Below are 15,670 nucleotides of genomic sequence, written 5' to 3' on the forward strand. Positions count from 1 at the left end.
ATAATTTCCAAATTTATTTTTGGAGGTTCAGTATATAAATCCCCTTTTCGCGGATATTTTTTAAGCAAATTTTTCTTTACTTCATCCGACAGACCTTCTTTCATCCAAGCCTTCCAGCGGTTTTTTATTTCTGTATGCAACTCAACAGAATTTTCTGGTTTGACATTAGGATCCTCTCCCAGAATTTTTAGTACCTCCGAATCTAGAGACAACGTCTCTTTTTTAGCTTCTTCTGGTTGTATTTTGGTGGGAGGCACCTGTAGGATTTCAAGTACTTTTTCATCAGCCGTTTCCTCCTGCTGATTATCCGCATCGGATGCTGATTGCTCGAGAGCTTCTCGATCTACACAAAGAACAAATTGTTGTCAATAAAACACCAACACTTATTGTGAAGGTTTTATTTATTATGTAGCTGGTAATCAAGTTAGGAAATTCGTATTGAATTTGACCTATTTGCTCTGACTTATTGTCTAGTCGCCCGTGTTGGGTCTGCGTTAGTCGTATTGACACTACGCAATATATTCAAGTAAATGGCCAAAGACTTTTTTTTTTTTTTTTTTTAATAAAAAAGAAAACATATCCTACCTGGAGTTGAATCTTTTTGATTATCCTCCGGTTTTTTATTCTCCTGATCCTTATTCAATTCTCGGGAGGCAAGCATCTTAACAACCTTTGTGAGGTTATCCAGTTGCTTCTGCATACCTTGCCATTTTTTGTCCTCCTCACGTCCACGTTTTCTATCATCTGATCTGGATCGTGAACGCTTTCTTTTTCTTTCCTTCGCCATTATTTTTAGTTAAAAATATACAAAAAAACTATTTAATTAATAATAATTTTTTGTAAGTTGTTAAAATTATCGGTGTTGTTATTTGGACACAACGAAACTATATGAAGTGAGTAAGTGATACGGAGCGCCACCATGAGAGGCGGCAGCACCGAGAATTTTAAAGTTTAAACTCTAAAAGTTGTGGATTTGGACATAGCTGACGCTACTACATTTGTAATCATCGAGAACGAGACGTCGTAGCATAATCGCGATAAGTATAAAATAAAAAAAAAGCAAATCCATTAGTGGAACAGCTTTCAAACTTTTTGATAAAAGGCCTTTTTAAATTCACCGTAAAAGTCCTCCAGGCAAAAGAGTTGGGTCAACAAATGTTTTTACCGATTGTTTTATTAACGTCGAAAACACAAGAACTTTTGTTTTTAAATGAAAAGTTGGTTACGGGTTTAGTTTTTGTTTTTCGAATTAAACCACTCGGTACTTTACTAGTTTTCAGCTGTACGCTGTTTGTATCTGATTTTGCACGTAGTTTAGCATGTAATGTGATGTCATGTATCGCAACAAGTACGCATATAATTTAACACTTCCACGGAGTATGAGTATATGAGCTCAATTTACAAGTGAGTCGTTTCATTTCAATATCGTTGATTTTTACCATTGGTCAACTTGGCTAGTTCGCTCCCGATAATCCAGCTCATGTTTCATGTGTAGGGTAAGAGGGATGGTCATTGAAAATCGATCTTGCCAAAATGCTGTTCACCGGGTGGTAGATCCAATTATTTTCGTATGTCATTTATTATTTTTGTTTTTATTTTTTGGAATGTTTACAGAGCGAGCAATGTTTTTATGTGCAATATCCATCGATGGGTTTAAATTTGAATTTTCGAGGTCTTTTGCCAAGTGAAAATATTTCATCGGTGACTTGGCAAAAGTAATTCGCACGGAATGACGATGTGAATTTGAAAACAATCCCATGGTATTGTGAAATAAAAAGAAAATATTTTTTTCTGTTTCTCCGAATAGAAGCAATGAACAATAAACAAAAAATAAATCATGTACTGAATATACTGGAGTAAGTACACAACAAACATATAAATATCTATTTAGCGAACAGAAAATGGTTCCCCGTGGAAATTTATAAAAATTGAATTTATAAAAAAGTTACCCCGATAAAATAAATTCAAATGCACATGAACATAGACATTCACATTGTTATTCTCGGGAACCGCACACGTATTTCACATCCAGCCCTTCTTAAAAATGAAAAACGGGTTTGAAGCTCAAAAAGTTTTAAGTCATATAAGGAAATAAATGACACCACTTGGACTATAACACTCTACGTGCTTGTGTATAATGCACACAAAATACCTTTCTGAGCCAGAAAACTGCATACTTACTCACCCATTATAATAAATGTATGTACATGCAATATGTATCGAACATACACATGCACGTAGACCTATACAAGCAGAGTACACTGAACCGGATATACATAGATAGTACAGCTTCGAAATAGCTCGATGTCTAGGAAGCAGAAGCCTAACCTACATGGGCGTAACCTAAATGCTCGCAGTACCTTTAACCCTCTCTCGGGAGCTAAATAGTGTTTACTATTAAGGCCATAGGGGCAAGAGATACACTTAGCCCAAATTTAGTTTGCGGAAATGACGACCTTCCGATCCCCAAAATTTTTATTTACTCCCTGTTATGTAATTACATTACGTGATAATGATAAACTTTATCGTTCATATTTGAACATTAATATTCAATCATTAATCAAATCAATACATTTTTAAGATTTTATAAATCTTATATGAACTGTGAAAAATTTCTGATATAGGTTTATCAGGTCTTACATAATCATATTAGACTTTATATGACAGTAAAAAATAAATTTTTAACACAATGAAAGATAAACTTTTTAGAAGAGTAAAAAAAATTTTTTAGCATTATATTTCATTGATATCATCATATACTTACAAAAATGTATGTATTATAAAAAATTTACAATATTTTGTGATTTCTGACATTTCAGACGTAATTCAATTGAAATAACTCTTAAATTTATTTTTATAAAGTATAATATTGGACCTTTTCAATTTATAATACATTATTTTTTTATAAAAAGTTTTTTCAACAACCTAAATTAAACCTTGTTGGTAGGCCAGACTTGCTAGCGGTAACACACTGTTTCCATTTATTTACAAACTTATAAGCTAAATAGCCCTTTGGCTTAACTTATTTTTTACGAGTATTTGATAAGGGATTTTATATTTATTCCAAGAACTATAATCCATACTACATTTGTTTTTTTAAATGTTCCGTGTTTTTGTTTCTAAGTCGTGAAAGTTTAAAGTTTGTATTAGTAAAAAAATTATTTTTTTTAACATTGCAGTTAGTAAAAAAAATTACGCAATGAACACATATGTAACATAATGAACATATATCAGGCGATTTCAGGAAATTTTTTCATGCATAGTCTAATAATTGAGAATCTATTGCTAAAATTTGACGTACTCTTCTTTAAATTAATTAAATGCATTTATTGTATAAATTACACAATGCACAATACATTATATATTTAATAGGTTTAATCATACATGAGATCTATTATATAATAACAGCTTTTACACAATTAGTGATTAACATATAAGCAGTCTAATTTGTCGTAGCTAATACGGGTTAGTTAATGTGACAGCTGATCCTCTTTCACTTTTATCACATATTTCCCTTCTCTCCTGCCGTACCAATAAATCCAATTATCTTGCATGACTACTTGGTTAATGCTAAAATAATGCCATACAACAAGTATTCGTAAACGGCACAATAGTCTATTTGCATATCGATTAACAATTAAGAGAAATTACTGCTCGATGTTGTTTAATGTTCCGTCGGATGTAACATTAGTTTATATTTTAAATAATTTTTCATCTTTTTGGTTTTTTCTGGTGAATAACAATAAAGAGAAGTGTTGTGCTTGGAAGTAATTAAGGTCCAAAGTTTTGAGAAAGTTATTTTCTTGAAGTGGGAGTGGATGGAATATTATAAAAGATGAGATAAACTAGTGACATCTAATATGGTTGTGAGCAGCTGCTGGTTAATAATGAGCTCGTTACTTCCTATTAACATATACATATACATGTATATTGTATTTGCTGCATACATTTTAACGCTTCGACTGATATGTTATCGTTATCATACACTCCCAGCGATACGTATGGATACATTTATGAATATTCTGTAATTAATTATGAATTGTGATGTATTTTATTCCAGTTTACAAAATTGATAAAATTGGTTATTTATATTTAGTGTATAACTGTATTATTTGAGAAAATATTGTGTGGAATATTTTATCATTGATGTTGTTTTTTAATTATAAATCTTTTAAAACTGTTGAAAATAAATTTACCCTTTATTTTAATCGGAGATTTTTATTTTAATAATTAAAAATTAAATGATATCAAAAAATTTTTTCTTTTAATTATAACAACTTTTTCTTTACCGAAAAATGAAAAATTGCATGATTAAAAAATTTTTAATGTTTCGACAAATTTGAAAAATTAGTTATAGTATTTAGGGCGACTGAAAGCTGGCTTGAAAAAAGGTTTTTTTTTTTTTTTTTTTTTTTTTTACCAAAAATTATTGAAATGAGGAATATGTTAGAGAGATATGTACTTGAGAATAATAAACGTGTGATTGTCACAGAATACCAAAAAAAAAAGTTAACATATAATTGATTGGCTACAAAATAAAGCATCCAGCCTTAAAATTTATGTATGAAAATCCCCAGCTTCTGGCTCTGATGAAAATAAATTTACTTTTTACGTTTTTTCCCCGAGAAACAGGACGAAACTAAAAAAAGTAATCCAAAACAAAAATAAAGTTCGTGGCAATAAATCATTAGAAATAATAAACGTGGCCGTAGAAAATCCATTTGTCACGCCGGGAATCGCCGGCAGAAAAGTTTGATCTGTCGTATGGTTGTCGATACATTCTACGAACTAAAATAGAAGCGATGCCACGTCGTCCGAGTCCAGCAAACTAATCCCGACAATCCCCAGACTCCAGATAACTTTGTTGACCATCCACCGCACTGCTACCACCACTCAACACGATACTATAAGGAGAAACAGTCAAACTCAAGGTGGACGTTTATTTCCAGGATAGATCAAAGCTAAATTAAAAAAATCAGGAAAACGCTACAAAAAATTAAATAATATCAAACAACGGAACTAAAGAAATTTTGCCGCATTGTGAGCAAGTATTTACTTTGTACAATAATAGTTACATTATTATACGCTGTACGTAACATACTTCCATTGTTAAATTACTCTTACGTATATATTATATATATCGTCGTTCTCATTTCCACCATCTCTATCGTGTTATTCTCGTTGTCGTCGTCGTCGTCGTCCGGTCTGCAACCAATGGATTCTCGTTATCAACCACCGTGAAATCCCACTTCGATTATTGTCCACATGAGCAAGTATTTCAATGGTATCGTTCTATTCTTGAGTCATATCTATTATATTTTATGTGTGTTACTTCGTTGTAAGTAAGGATTCTCAAATTGACTTCGATTTTTTGCAATAGAAAAATTTTAATGGTTGGCTATCAATTCAAGATTTTACCACGATGACGTATATTTATATTTTTGATCGAGGCAATAATATATATTCTTGTAAGGTTCACAAAATTTTAATAAAAACATCATTAAACACTGTAAAAATTTTGTGTAGGATGGTTTTTAATTGATTTAATTACTTTGGAGTAAAATGCACTTCGAGAAGGATTTTATTTGTATAATTATGTGGATTGAATTCTTTATTTTTTTCGTAATTAAAAATAAAAAAATACTCATTAAAAATTTATTTTATTCTAAAAACTCGAAACTCGGATGTTTTTTTTTTAATTAAAATTCATATTCACTCCGAAATTATTCCACAGATTAAAAAATTCCAGATTCACTTCGTACTCCGATTAATAGGAGAGAAAATTCACTCTGAATAGTATTAATTAATTTAGTTGAATTTTTTTAAAGATCACATTTTCCTTTTTAAAAACAAATTCGAAGCTCAATGTAATTTAGTAATTTTCTATTTAAAATTTAGTTTGATGATTGACAAAATATCAATGGATCATAAAATTCAATGCATTATTCACAACTCTTTATTTTTACTACATAGAATTCTAAAAAATTTATAAAAAAAAATAAAGTACATACCTCAATATTGATTTACTTTTATTCTCAAAAAAGAAGTTATCGATTTGTTTATGCATTGTATATACATGTGGGAAGATGAGCACATGTGTTTATAAACATTACGTATGCATATGCAGTGAGTTCGTAAAAACAAAATTGCATTTCGGTATTCGAGATTCTAAACTCATTCTTGCGGTTACATTTGTATTCTCAATCGAGAAGAAATCATATGAGTAGGGAAAATAAATGCGCATGTTCTTCTCTGGAAACACGAGGTGAAAAAAAAAATATATATACATATATATATTTAAAAATAAGAAGGTTGGCAAAAAAAAAGATAGATACGCGCGAAGCAACTGGGGATAACAATCCGTGGTGTGGTTGCTTGTTATCGAGAGCAAACCCATTTTTCTTGCCATCGTGTTGTCTCGGATATATATGTTTTATTTTTTGTTCCACAATTCTTACAATACTTTTTTTTACTCCGGCTCGAAGAGTCACTGCGGTAGGATTTCGCACGTACATCACCTGATGTGTATTTAATGTACTGTAATATTAACTATTCAGACTTTTTCTTCTTTTTTTCATTAAAATTCAATTGTTTGGATTAAATAAATTCTATATATTTATTCATAGCATTCATATGTAAATAATGCACATTTAGGTGTACGGGTTTAAATTATTTTTACATTCATTATCAGTTTTTACGGCATACACACTCTTGAACTGTTCGAATGTTTAATTATAAATAATAATCAATTTGAATTTTTGATGCGTATCTAGTTTGGTAAAATTTTTCTATTTATGCAGCTAGATATGCAGTTAAATATTTTCCGTCATAGTAGCAAAGAATTTTATGTATAAAAACGCCAAATTTTTTACTGTGGAAATTAAATATTCGGGATAAAACGAAGTTATAGTAATAATTAATGGAAAAAATAAATATGTATATTTTTTTTAACCGATTAATAATTGAATTCATAACATTGTTCATGATTGCGAATAGTTTTAGTTGCATTTTTTAATAAAACGTTTCTAATAATGAATTTTTGATAAAGTTTCGAATTATTTATTTTTCATCGAAGCTTGGAGAGTTATGAACATTCAATAATATAAAATATTATTATCGGCGGTTCAATATTTTTTTTTTTTTTTTTTTTTTTATTGCAATATATACCGAAAGATCAATCGATTTGTAAGAAAATTCAGGGTATTTATTTTAAAACATTTCAAACATTTGAAATAGTTCATTATCGTTACGAGCTTACAAAGTTTATAATGTATAAATTTACAGAATTTGCACTGGTTTTTGATTGAGAATTTTTCGAATACTGACATACGTTAAATAATATATCTAACTTCATGTAAATCTTTTTAAAAATATTTTTTCCATCTTTTAATTTAAAAGGAAAAAAATTAGATTTTTTTAAGATTCTCGAAATCATAATAATAAGTATATTACATAATCAATTAATTTGAAAATTTGACACGATTTTATAAGACAATGTGTGATTGTATAAAATAACATAGATAAACCAATCTCCGTACAATAAAACATGTTAATTTACCTACACATTTCTAGAAAAAATACAAAATTATAAAACGAGCATATACTTTTTTTCTCCGATGTGATAAATATTTTGTAACTACATCGCTGTCAAGATTTGAATACCATTCACAATACTTTATATTAAAATTTTTTACTTATCTGAAGAACCATTCAAGGATAATTTATTTAAAAAACGATATTTATAATATCACAGATTAAAGTATAAATGCAGCATTGTCACATTTTTATTTCTTTAAATCACATAAAGAACATACACTTGAACAATTCACGCTTTACTTCTGCACGAAGAAGATAATACTCTAAAAAATAAAAAGCAATACACGTAAATACATTATACAAAAGTCAGGTACCGAATAAAGAATTAAAAACTAAAAAAAAATAAATAAATAAATAAAAAGCTAAGAGAAGAATAGCAAAAAACGCTTTCATGCCTATTCCAATCTCTCCAATTCTCCGGACTGGCGTTGGATGCTCAGGCGAGAGAAGTAGTACAGAAATTCGCAGCGTCAGCCCTTGAAATAATGGAACAACCGTAGGGGAAAGTTACCACGTACACACCTACATACACATGTATACACATCCACATCCACACATACACAGACCAACATATAAATATAGTTGCAAGTGTGATGTAAAAAAGGTATGGCGTGCAAAAGTGGATGTCGCCATAAAAAGAGTGCACTGCAGCAGTATTGCCTAGGCTCTGTCGTTTTAGCAATTGCCAATGGTGCATCTCAATTTTCCTTGCATAGTGTCTATGTGAAAAGGGTGAAAATTTTTTTGATGCTTTGTTCGTCAACCACATTGAGCTTCAAACCATGAATTCACACTTTTTTATTCATTTTATTTTATTTTTTTTTTATTCTGTAGCAAACCAAAACATGTAATATACACATAATAAAACAATTGAGGGTTATCGTTACCCTAGAATCTCAACACCCCTCCATCTCTCGTTACACTATTATTTTATTGAACAAAACTTTCATTTCGCGTGACGACTTCTCTGGTATAATCGGTACACATATGAATAAAAAAAATATATATACATTTTAATACCGATTAACAAGAATGGTACTGGTCGTATCCATGACATGTGATACTTTTTATTTTATCGCATTTACACTTTATACTAACATCTGGGGATTTTATTTTATGCTGTATTTTTTGTTTTTACTTTTGCTTTTATTATTATTTTTTATTGTCACCCCAGTAGTCTGTACCCAGGGAGTTATAGTTTCATGCTGCCGTTCAACGGGTTGTTTGTAATCGAACAAATAGTTGAGAGATGGTTTAGCTCCACATCTATATGGTATACTCCGGCACGAGAAGCACCAGGTAGCTTATCGTGCAAACATTCATGCTGGATTTAAACTCCGTCGCGGCGCGTTTATTATATAAGGATTTTTTACGATAAAATTTTTCAACACTATTATTTTATGCTACTTTTTTTTTAGTACGTGAAGTAAAGAGTGTGTGAGAGGGGTGCTTATAAAAAATTCATGGAATCTTTTGTGAAAATATTGAAAAACTGTAACTTTTCTCGTAAAAATAAATTCTCTATTTAGCGCAGGCGTTGGTTAATTTTAAACAAAGAAGTTGGATAGACATGAGTTAATGTCCGGAAAAAATTCATGGATACCTTACACTTATACTGTGTAACATTGTGACTGTGTTGAGTATAAATGCGGGTGTGTTTAGGTGAGTAATATTAACGATGGGCGATGAAATAAATTCTGATGATCACGGTGGCTGTTGCTGAGCGTAATCCTGGGGAAACTAAATTAAAGTGCGAAAGCTCACGCAGAATAAATAAAAAGAAAAAGCTTGAGTTTGAGAAAGCGACATCTCGTCAAATTTTATTAGCTAGTTATTATTAATGTCTACAGTTGAAAGAAAGAAAAAATAAAAATGATTATCATCATTGTTATTGTTGTTCGTTATCATTATTCAGCTTTCTTTTTCTTCGTTGTGTCTGTCCTACTTTGTGTCCTGATGAATTTACATTAATAACTATAAATTACTGTAATTAAATATTTTTCTCCTTACACCCAGCGTAGAGTTTCTTTTCTAGTGTCATGGAAAATTAAAATTAAAGTTTGTAATAATTCACTTGAACTTGGCTCGTCAAATAAAGCGTTTTATTTAATTTAAGTAGAATCCATTTTTTCAGCTGCACGTTAATTAACTAACTTGATTAACGTCATGCTCATAGAACATTTTACAATTTTGTAAAATAAAATGTCAGGCATTTTTTTATTGTTGATAAATTTTTTCAGTTTCCTTGAAATTGAATTTTTAATTTAACGACAAACGAATTTTTAACAAACAGAATCAATGTCATTGGCCAGTACAAGTGCTTTTTTTTCATTTATTATTATTATTTTTGTTTTTTTGCTTTATTGAGTTTTGTTATCATGCATTTTATCATATAATTTCAGGGTGGTCCAGCTTCCGCATTTCCATTGACACAAACGTTGCTGAACATTTACGATCGTAGATCTGCCAGCCCTGATGCTCCGGTAGATCAAAACCAGGTTTGTAAAATCACCACGTTATACTCATAAATAAATTAAAAAACTGGAAATAAATTTTTATTACTTTTCACAAATAATACTAGTAATAATAACAATAATGATGATAATAAACAAAAATATATAAATTATTACTACGCATAAAATAATTACTCGGAAATTAAACCTGAATGAAATATTCAGTTGTATTTCCTAGAGAAGACTATAAAAATATTATTACCTTTCGAAAGTTTATCATTTATTTCAAGTTATGGAAAAATATTCCGATCATTTCAAGTGAATATCTTCGCGTGATTTTTTTACGATGATTTGAGTTTTTTTATGAAAGTTAAAGTTACTGTTCAGAATCTTAAGTTTCGTTAAAATTTTAAATTTATAGTCTATAACATCAAAAGTTTTATCTTCGATGTACTTATACGGTAGACACTATTTAAAAATTTAATATGCTTCTAAATAAAAAATTTCACAGATGAAAATACACCTTTAGTAAATAAAATTGATAAAGTTATGAAGCTTTACTTTAAAATTGTAATTTTAACAATATTTAGTTCGACGCTTTGATGCGTATGTACTAAAAAAATTCGTTCATTTTTCAGTGAAAATATAAGGGATATGAAAAAAATGTCTCTTCATTATCAAAATTACATTAATTTCTTAACGTGTACTCTGTTCAATTGTATATATATCGACGTTCTAATTAGAAAATTGCTCAACTCCACATTGTTTGGAGGTAATTTTTTGACATTTTCATAACACATCCATAAACTGAGCGAGAATCAGCTAGTCATTTAATTACATATCGATTATCTGCAACGCTAGTGCAAGCTTTCGAATTTACCGACATAAGCACACAAGTGCATAGCAACTCTTCTCTACCTCGGGAAAGCCCAGTGATCAGACACATTTTTCTTTCCAGAGTTATCTCTGGGTCGGTAAGTTATCAACTACAACGTAGTTCCTTTGCAAGCATCGGCATCATCATAAGAATTTTCAATTGTCCGTTTTCCATTCGTGTACATCCAGTTAATTTTTCAAATGAACTGCAGTTAATTTCACAAAAAAAAATAAATTTATATTAAGTAAAAGATAATAATACAGCACTGACAGAATTTTAATTACCGTTCTATTGAAATAGCTATTTTTAGAACTTGAATTATTGGAATTTCCTTTGAAAAAAAAAGTTCGAAAAATTGTCAATGATCTGTATAAAAAAAATCATGGTTCATCGAGCAATTTTCTAACTGAAAAACCAATTATATCCGCATCAATACCAGAACAGGCCGTAATATCTTTTTTCCCTATGCGCGATTGTATCTATTGGGCAATAGAAAAAAATATGACAAATTTAAAAAAAAATTCTTTATCAATTTTCTCATTCACCAAATTTTGTTTTTTCTTTCCTATTCAATACCGATTTATTTCGTTCACCAACATTCAAATAATTATTTGTATATATGCATATTTCCTCCCATATTACCTATCATAAATTTAATTGGAGAGAAATAGGCGTCATTACACTTCGATTTATATTTACTATATTTATTATAAATTATAAATATAAATATTATTTTTATGAGCATAGCTCTTCGGTGACATAGCTATTGGTTTAACTCCCTATAGTTTATGATCACAGTAAGCAGTATTTCATCGGCACAAGCTTTAAATGAAAGCTTTCCAACAATTAAACCAACTTCATTGTTTTCACGAGTAATTTATTAATAACTAGTCATTCAATTGCTGCTATCGCAAACACTTGATAATTATTGTTATTGCTGCCATTTTATTTTTAATTTAATATCAACTTAATATAACTTTTAATTGAAGTTTTTATAGGAAGTTATGAATGAAAGTGTAAATTAAGGATATTAGTTTAATTAGTCGATAAAGTCTTTTTTCATAAATGTCATAAAAACGGTAACAACTTGACACGGTAAATGTTGAAAAAATTAAAAGAAATATCTATACTGAAAAAAAAGTTTCTTGCTCGACGCCTTAGACTTTTCAAACTCTGCTAATATAATTTTTTTCGATCAAAATTTCTTTCTTCTGAATAAAGTTAATTATTTATTTTGTTTTTAATTAATTATTATCTCAAGTAAGCTTTGCATTAATCTGTTTTTAATTATAGAATAATTTATGTATTTAAATATTTTTTTGCATGTTTATTTTTCATAAAGATAGTCACTAATTTTCAATATTGCCTTGATAAAAGTGAAACAAATAATAAAAAAAAAAAAAATCATTATAAAGAAAAATGTATTCAAAAGCAAAAAGTAAATTTTCACACCGAGGTACAGCTGAATCAGCAACTCCGACAATAGTCTCTTTTAGGCCTTCTCGTTGAAATAAAAAAAGCTTGTGCTCTAATCCTCACGTCAGTCAGGCTGCTCACGTATATTGCAAAACCCGTCTTTTACCGATCCGTCGAAATATATATCTTTTTTCTGATATTATTATTATTATTAATAAACAAAAAAATTATTATTTACACCCCACCGGCGCGGTATTCATCTTCGCAGGTATTATGATAGATTGGGTGTCAATTGTACGACATTTGCGACGTCGTTTCAGCGACTATGTTACATGCAGTGCCAATGAAAATCCGGAAGCGCAGACAGAAAAATCCCATGGATTTATTATATTTGTCGAGTACAGATGACAAAAATAGTGTCGGTTATTACGAGCGATTGTGTGGTTTATGTATATGTTGCCGTGTAAGTCATGTTGCTATATTATACACTTGATACTTAGTGTCAAAAATATTACGTGGAAAATTTTTTGACAGTCATATTATTTGAATTACTGCACCCGAAAGTTATTGTTTATTGTATACAGCTATATTTAGACGTACTTACATCCAATATTTCACGGGAAGAAAAACAGAAGCTTTTAAATTCCCCTAATGTAAATTCATAATTCTGGGTGCTATAATATATTATTTTAACGCACATTTTAAAGCTTTATTTGTTTACGCAAATTATTTTTAACGTCGGAATATTTGTTAGTTAAAAATACTGTTGTGTTTTTATATTTAACTTGCTTAGAAAAAATTGACAAACTTTTGTGTACCGAAAATATTAATAATATCCGTGATTTTATCCGGATTTGTACTTGAATTAAATTAATTTTGTGAATTAAAAAAAATTTTTTTTTACATAAATAATTACTCTGAATTATTATTGATGAAATAAATATAAAAATATTGGAAAAATAAATTGTACAAATTAATTAAAAAAAAAATGTATTTAATTTCTGTAGAAATCACACATATATGTGTGGTAAATTTTATTTAAAAATAATTTCCTTGAATTAATAAAAAAATTTATTTTTCAGAAAATAAGATATGCAACGAGGAATGTAGATGAGCAACTTCCACCCCCGCCTTCACCGCCTCAAATAAAAGAGGCAGTGCAATTAGACGGTGTGTCAAGACCGAGTTCGGTAGAACGCGTTATCCATTCCGAAATATCGCCTCATATTTCGGCAAACCACGATACCCATAAAGTAAGTGCTTTTAAGACTCTTCATTCAAAAAAATTCAAATTCATAAAATTTCCTACTGCTGGCTTGAAAAAATTTTTACTTCCGCGCATGCGCTGTGCGGGATCGCAGCCGCGACATCTGTAGCGCGCGTCCTGTACCTCTCGGAAGCGAAATCGGAAAATCAATATGAAAAGCTCGTGCTTGCAGCTGGAAAGCTCTTGACGTTTTACCTTCCGAAATTCTGCTTTACCAGCATATTCTGCTTTATCAGATACCAGTCTGGCAAAATAACAGTATTTGAAATTAAAATGAATCAATAGTACTAAATAATAAAAATTAACGCAATAGTTACTTTTATTATTCCATGAACAATAAAATATGTAGGTTAAGAGTTATGAATTGTAAGTTATAACTCATGATTTATCCAACACGCATATCGTCAGTGAGCCAGAGCAGCCTTGGATGAAAAATATTATCAGCGCTGCTTATCGCGTTGAGAGTAATTGTTTGGTCTACACCGTTAATTAGCGCACTCGCAACAATCTACATTGGTATGAAATGGAAATTCATTTATTTCACAAGCTTCAAGTAAAGGAAAAGAAATGAAAAAATTTATTTATTGATCAGGCAATTACTTGGCAATAAAAATTTGTTTTTACTGTTATTTGTTCATCGAGGACTCAAGAGATTTCAAACGCGATAGACAATAAAAATAGCCAATAAAAACGGAGTAGAATGAAGCAATAAATTAGCATTGTCGGATATTCCAGTCGTAAAATTTATCTGAGTTTGAAAGCAGTATCTATAGCAAATACAAATACAAAGCTAAGCTAAGTTAAGTGTTGCTGTTGAACCCGGTCATTTTTAGGTCGTCGACAATGCCTATGGCAGCACATACACTCGTAGTAATAAATAAGACCTCTGCATCACCGGTCGAGCTGAGCGACTACAACACGTGCAACAGTTCTACCTGCATCGCCGCCGTTGCACTACCTTTCAATCGTTTGTCTCGCTTATCATTATTTTTTTCGTTTGTTTTTTTTCTCCGGTTCTCTCGAAACAAAAAAAATAACAAGAATAAAAATTTCCTAACAAAACTCGGTGAAAAATTGCCTGCGCAAAAATTACAGTGATTTTATAAAAAAGTAATATTAATTAGTTTGAAAACTAATTACAATACTGCGAGGTGATATTAGAGTAATTAATAATTTATTATTATTATTATTATCATCGAACCCAGAGGTAATTTATAATTAAAAGCTTCGGTGTTTGTTTTTGTAATATTTACGATAATTTTAGTCATTTAGAGATTCATTAATCTTTAATAAGTACTTAATTATGTTGACTAGTTAGAAATTAATCAGGAAAACTTGGTTCTCTTTTATTAAATTATTAAAAGCAGACATTTGATATTAAAAATAATAAATTATAAATTGTAATTATTAATTTCATAATTAATTAATATATAATACTTATGTGAATTGCTAATTAATGGATGATCTAATTATGGAAAGTTTTTTTGATTTTTATGAATTTTAATCGAGTTGTTAAATTATTTGGATTGACATTTGTCTAGTGTTAAAAGTAACTTTGCTGGATATTATTGAGCAGATGAGTGTAAAGTGAATAGAGAATTGTATAGTCAGACACTACAGCTCGTGATAATCCTTGAAACAAATGCCTTACTACGGGTACTTGTGAAGAACAAAGTATTAAATCGGATATACATTTAAACAAAAGTGTTTTCTCTGGACTTTAGAGTGTCATGTTTGCTGGCAAAGAGAAATAGAAAAAGTATAGAAAAAAAAAACGTTTTTTATCTGTTTGAAACTTAACGTTGCGTGTGTGAACGTGTATAATTGCACGTGTGTGTGTCAACAGGGATCGAACAATGAAAAAGACATTGTTCGTGCAGATAAGCCTCTAGCATTTTTAATTAAAAATTGCCTTGAGCGCACTATTGATCTTGTTTGGGGTAAAAATTTCGAATTTAAAAGTAAAACGCAGTTATAGTCGAGGTCTGGTGCTTAAGCGTTAATTCGAATAGTGGTTCACAGTACACAATACGAGTTACATTAATGGAACTAGCTCGTTTC

The 15,670-nt window shown here is 30.0% G+C and overlaps 1 protein-coding gene across 13 annotated transcripts in view; it reads left to right on the plus strand.

Moving 5' to 3' along the window:
* Positions 1-15,670, plus strand: part of LOC141531521 (disks large 1 tumor suppressor protein-like) — a 309,925-nt gene that overhangs the window by 190,862 nt on the left and 103,393 nt on the right. For all 13 annotated transcript variants that reach the window (XM_074249400.1, XM_074249401.1, XM_074249405.1 and 10 more), the window contains 2 exons: positions 9,999-10,094; positions 13,425-13,595. In XM_074249400.1, the coding sequence (XP_074105501.1) occupies positions 9,999-10,094; positions 13,425-13,595 (267 nt within the window). The remainder of the gene's footprint in view (positions 1-9,998; positions 10,095-13,424; positions 13,596-15,670) is intronic.

This window comes from Cotesia typhae, unplaced genomic scaffold (assembly GCF_013202065.1).
Source record: "Cotesia typhae breed Kobodo isofemale line unplaced genomic scaffold, CoteBio_Ctyphae contig_5, whole genome shotgun sequence".
In the NCBI taxonomy this organism is placed as follows: domain Eukaryota; kingdom Metazoa; phylum Arthropoda; class Insecta; order Hymenoptera; family Braconidae; genus Cotesia; species Cotesia typhae.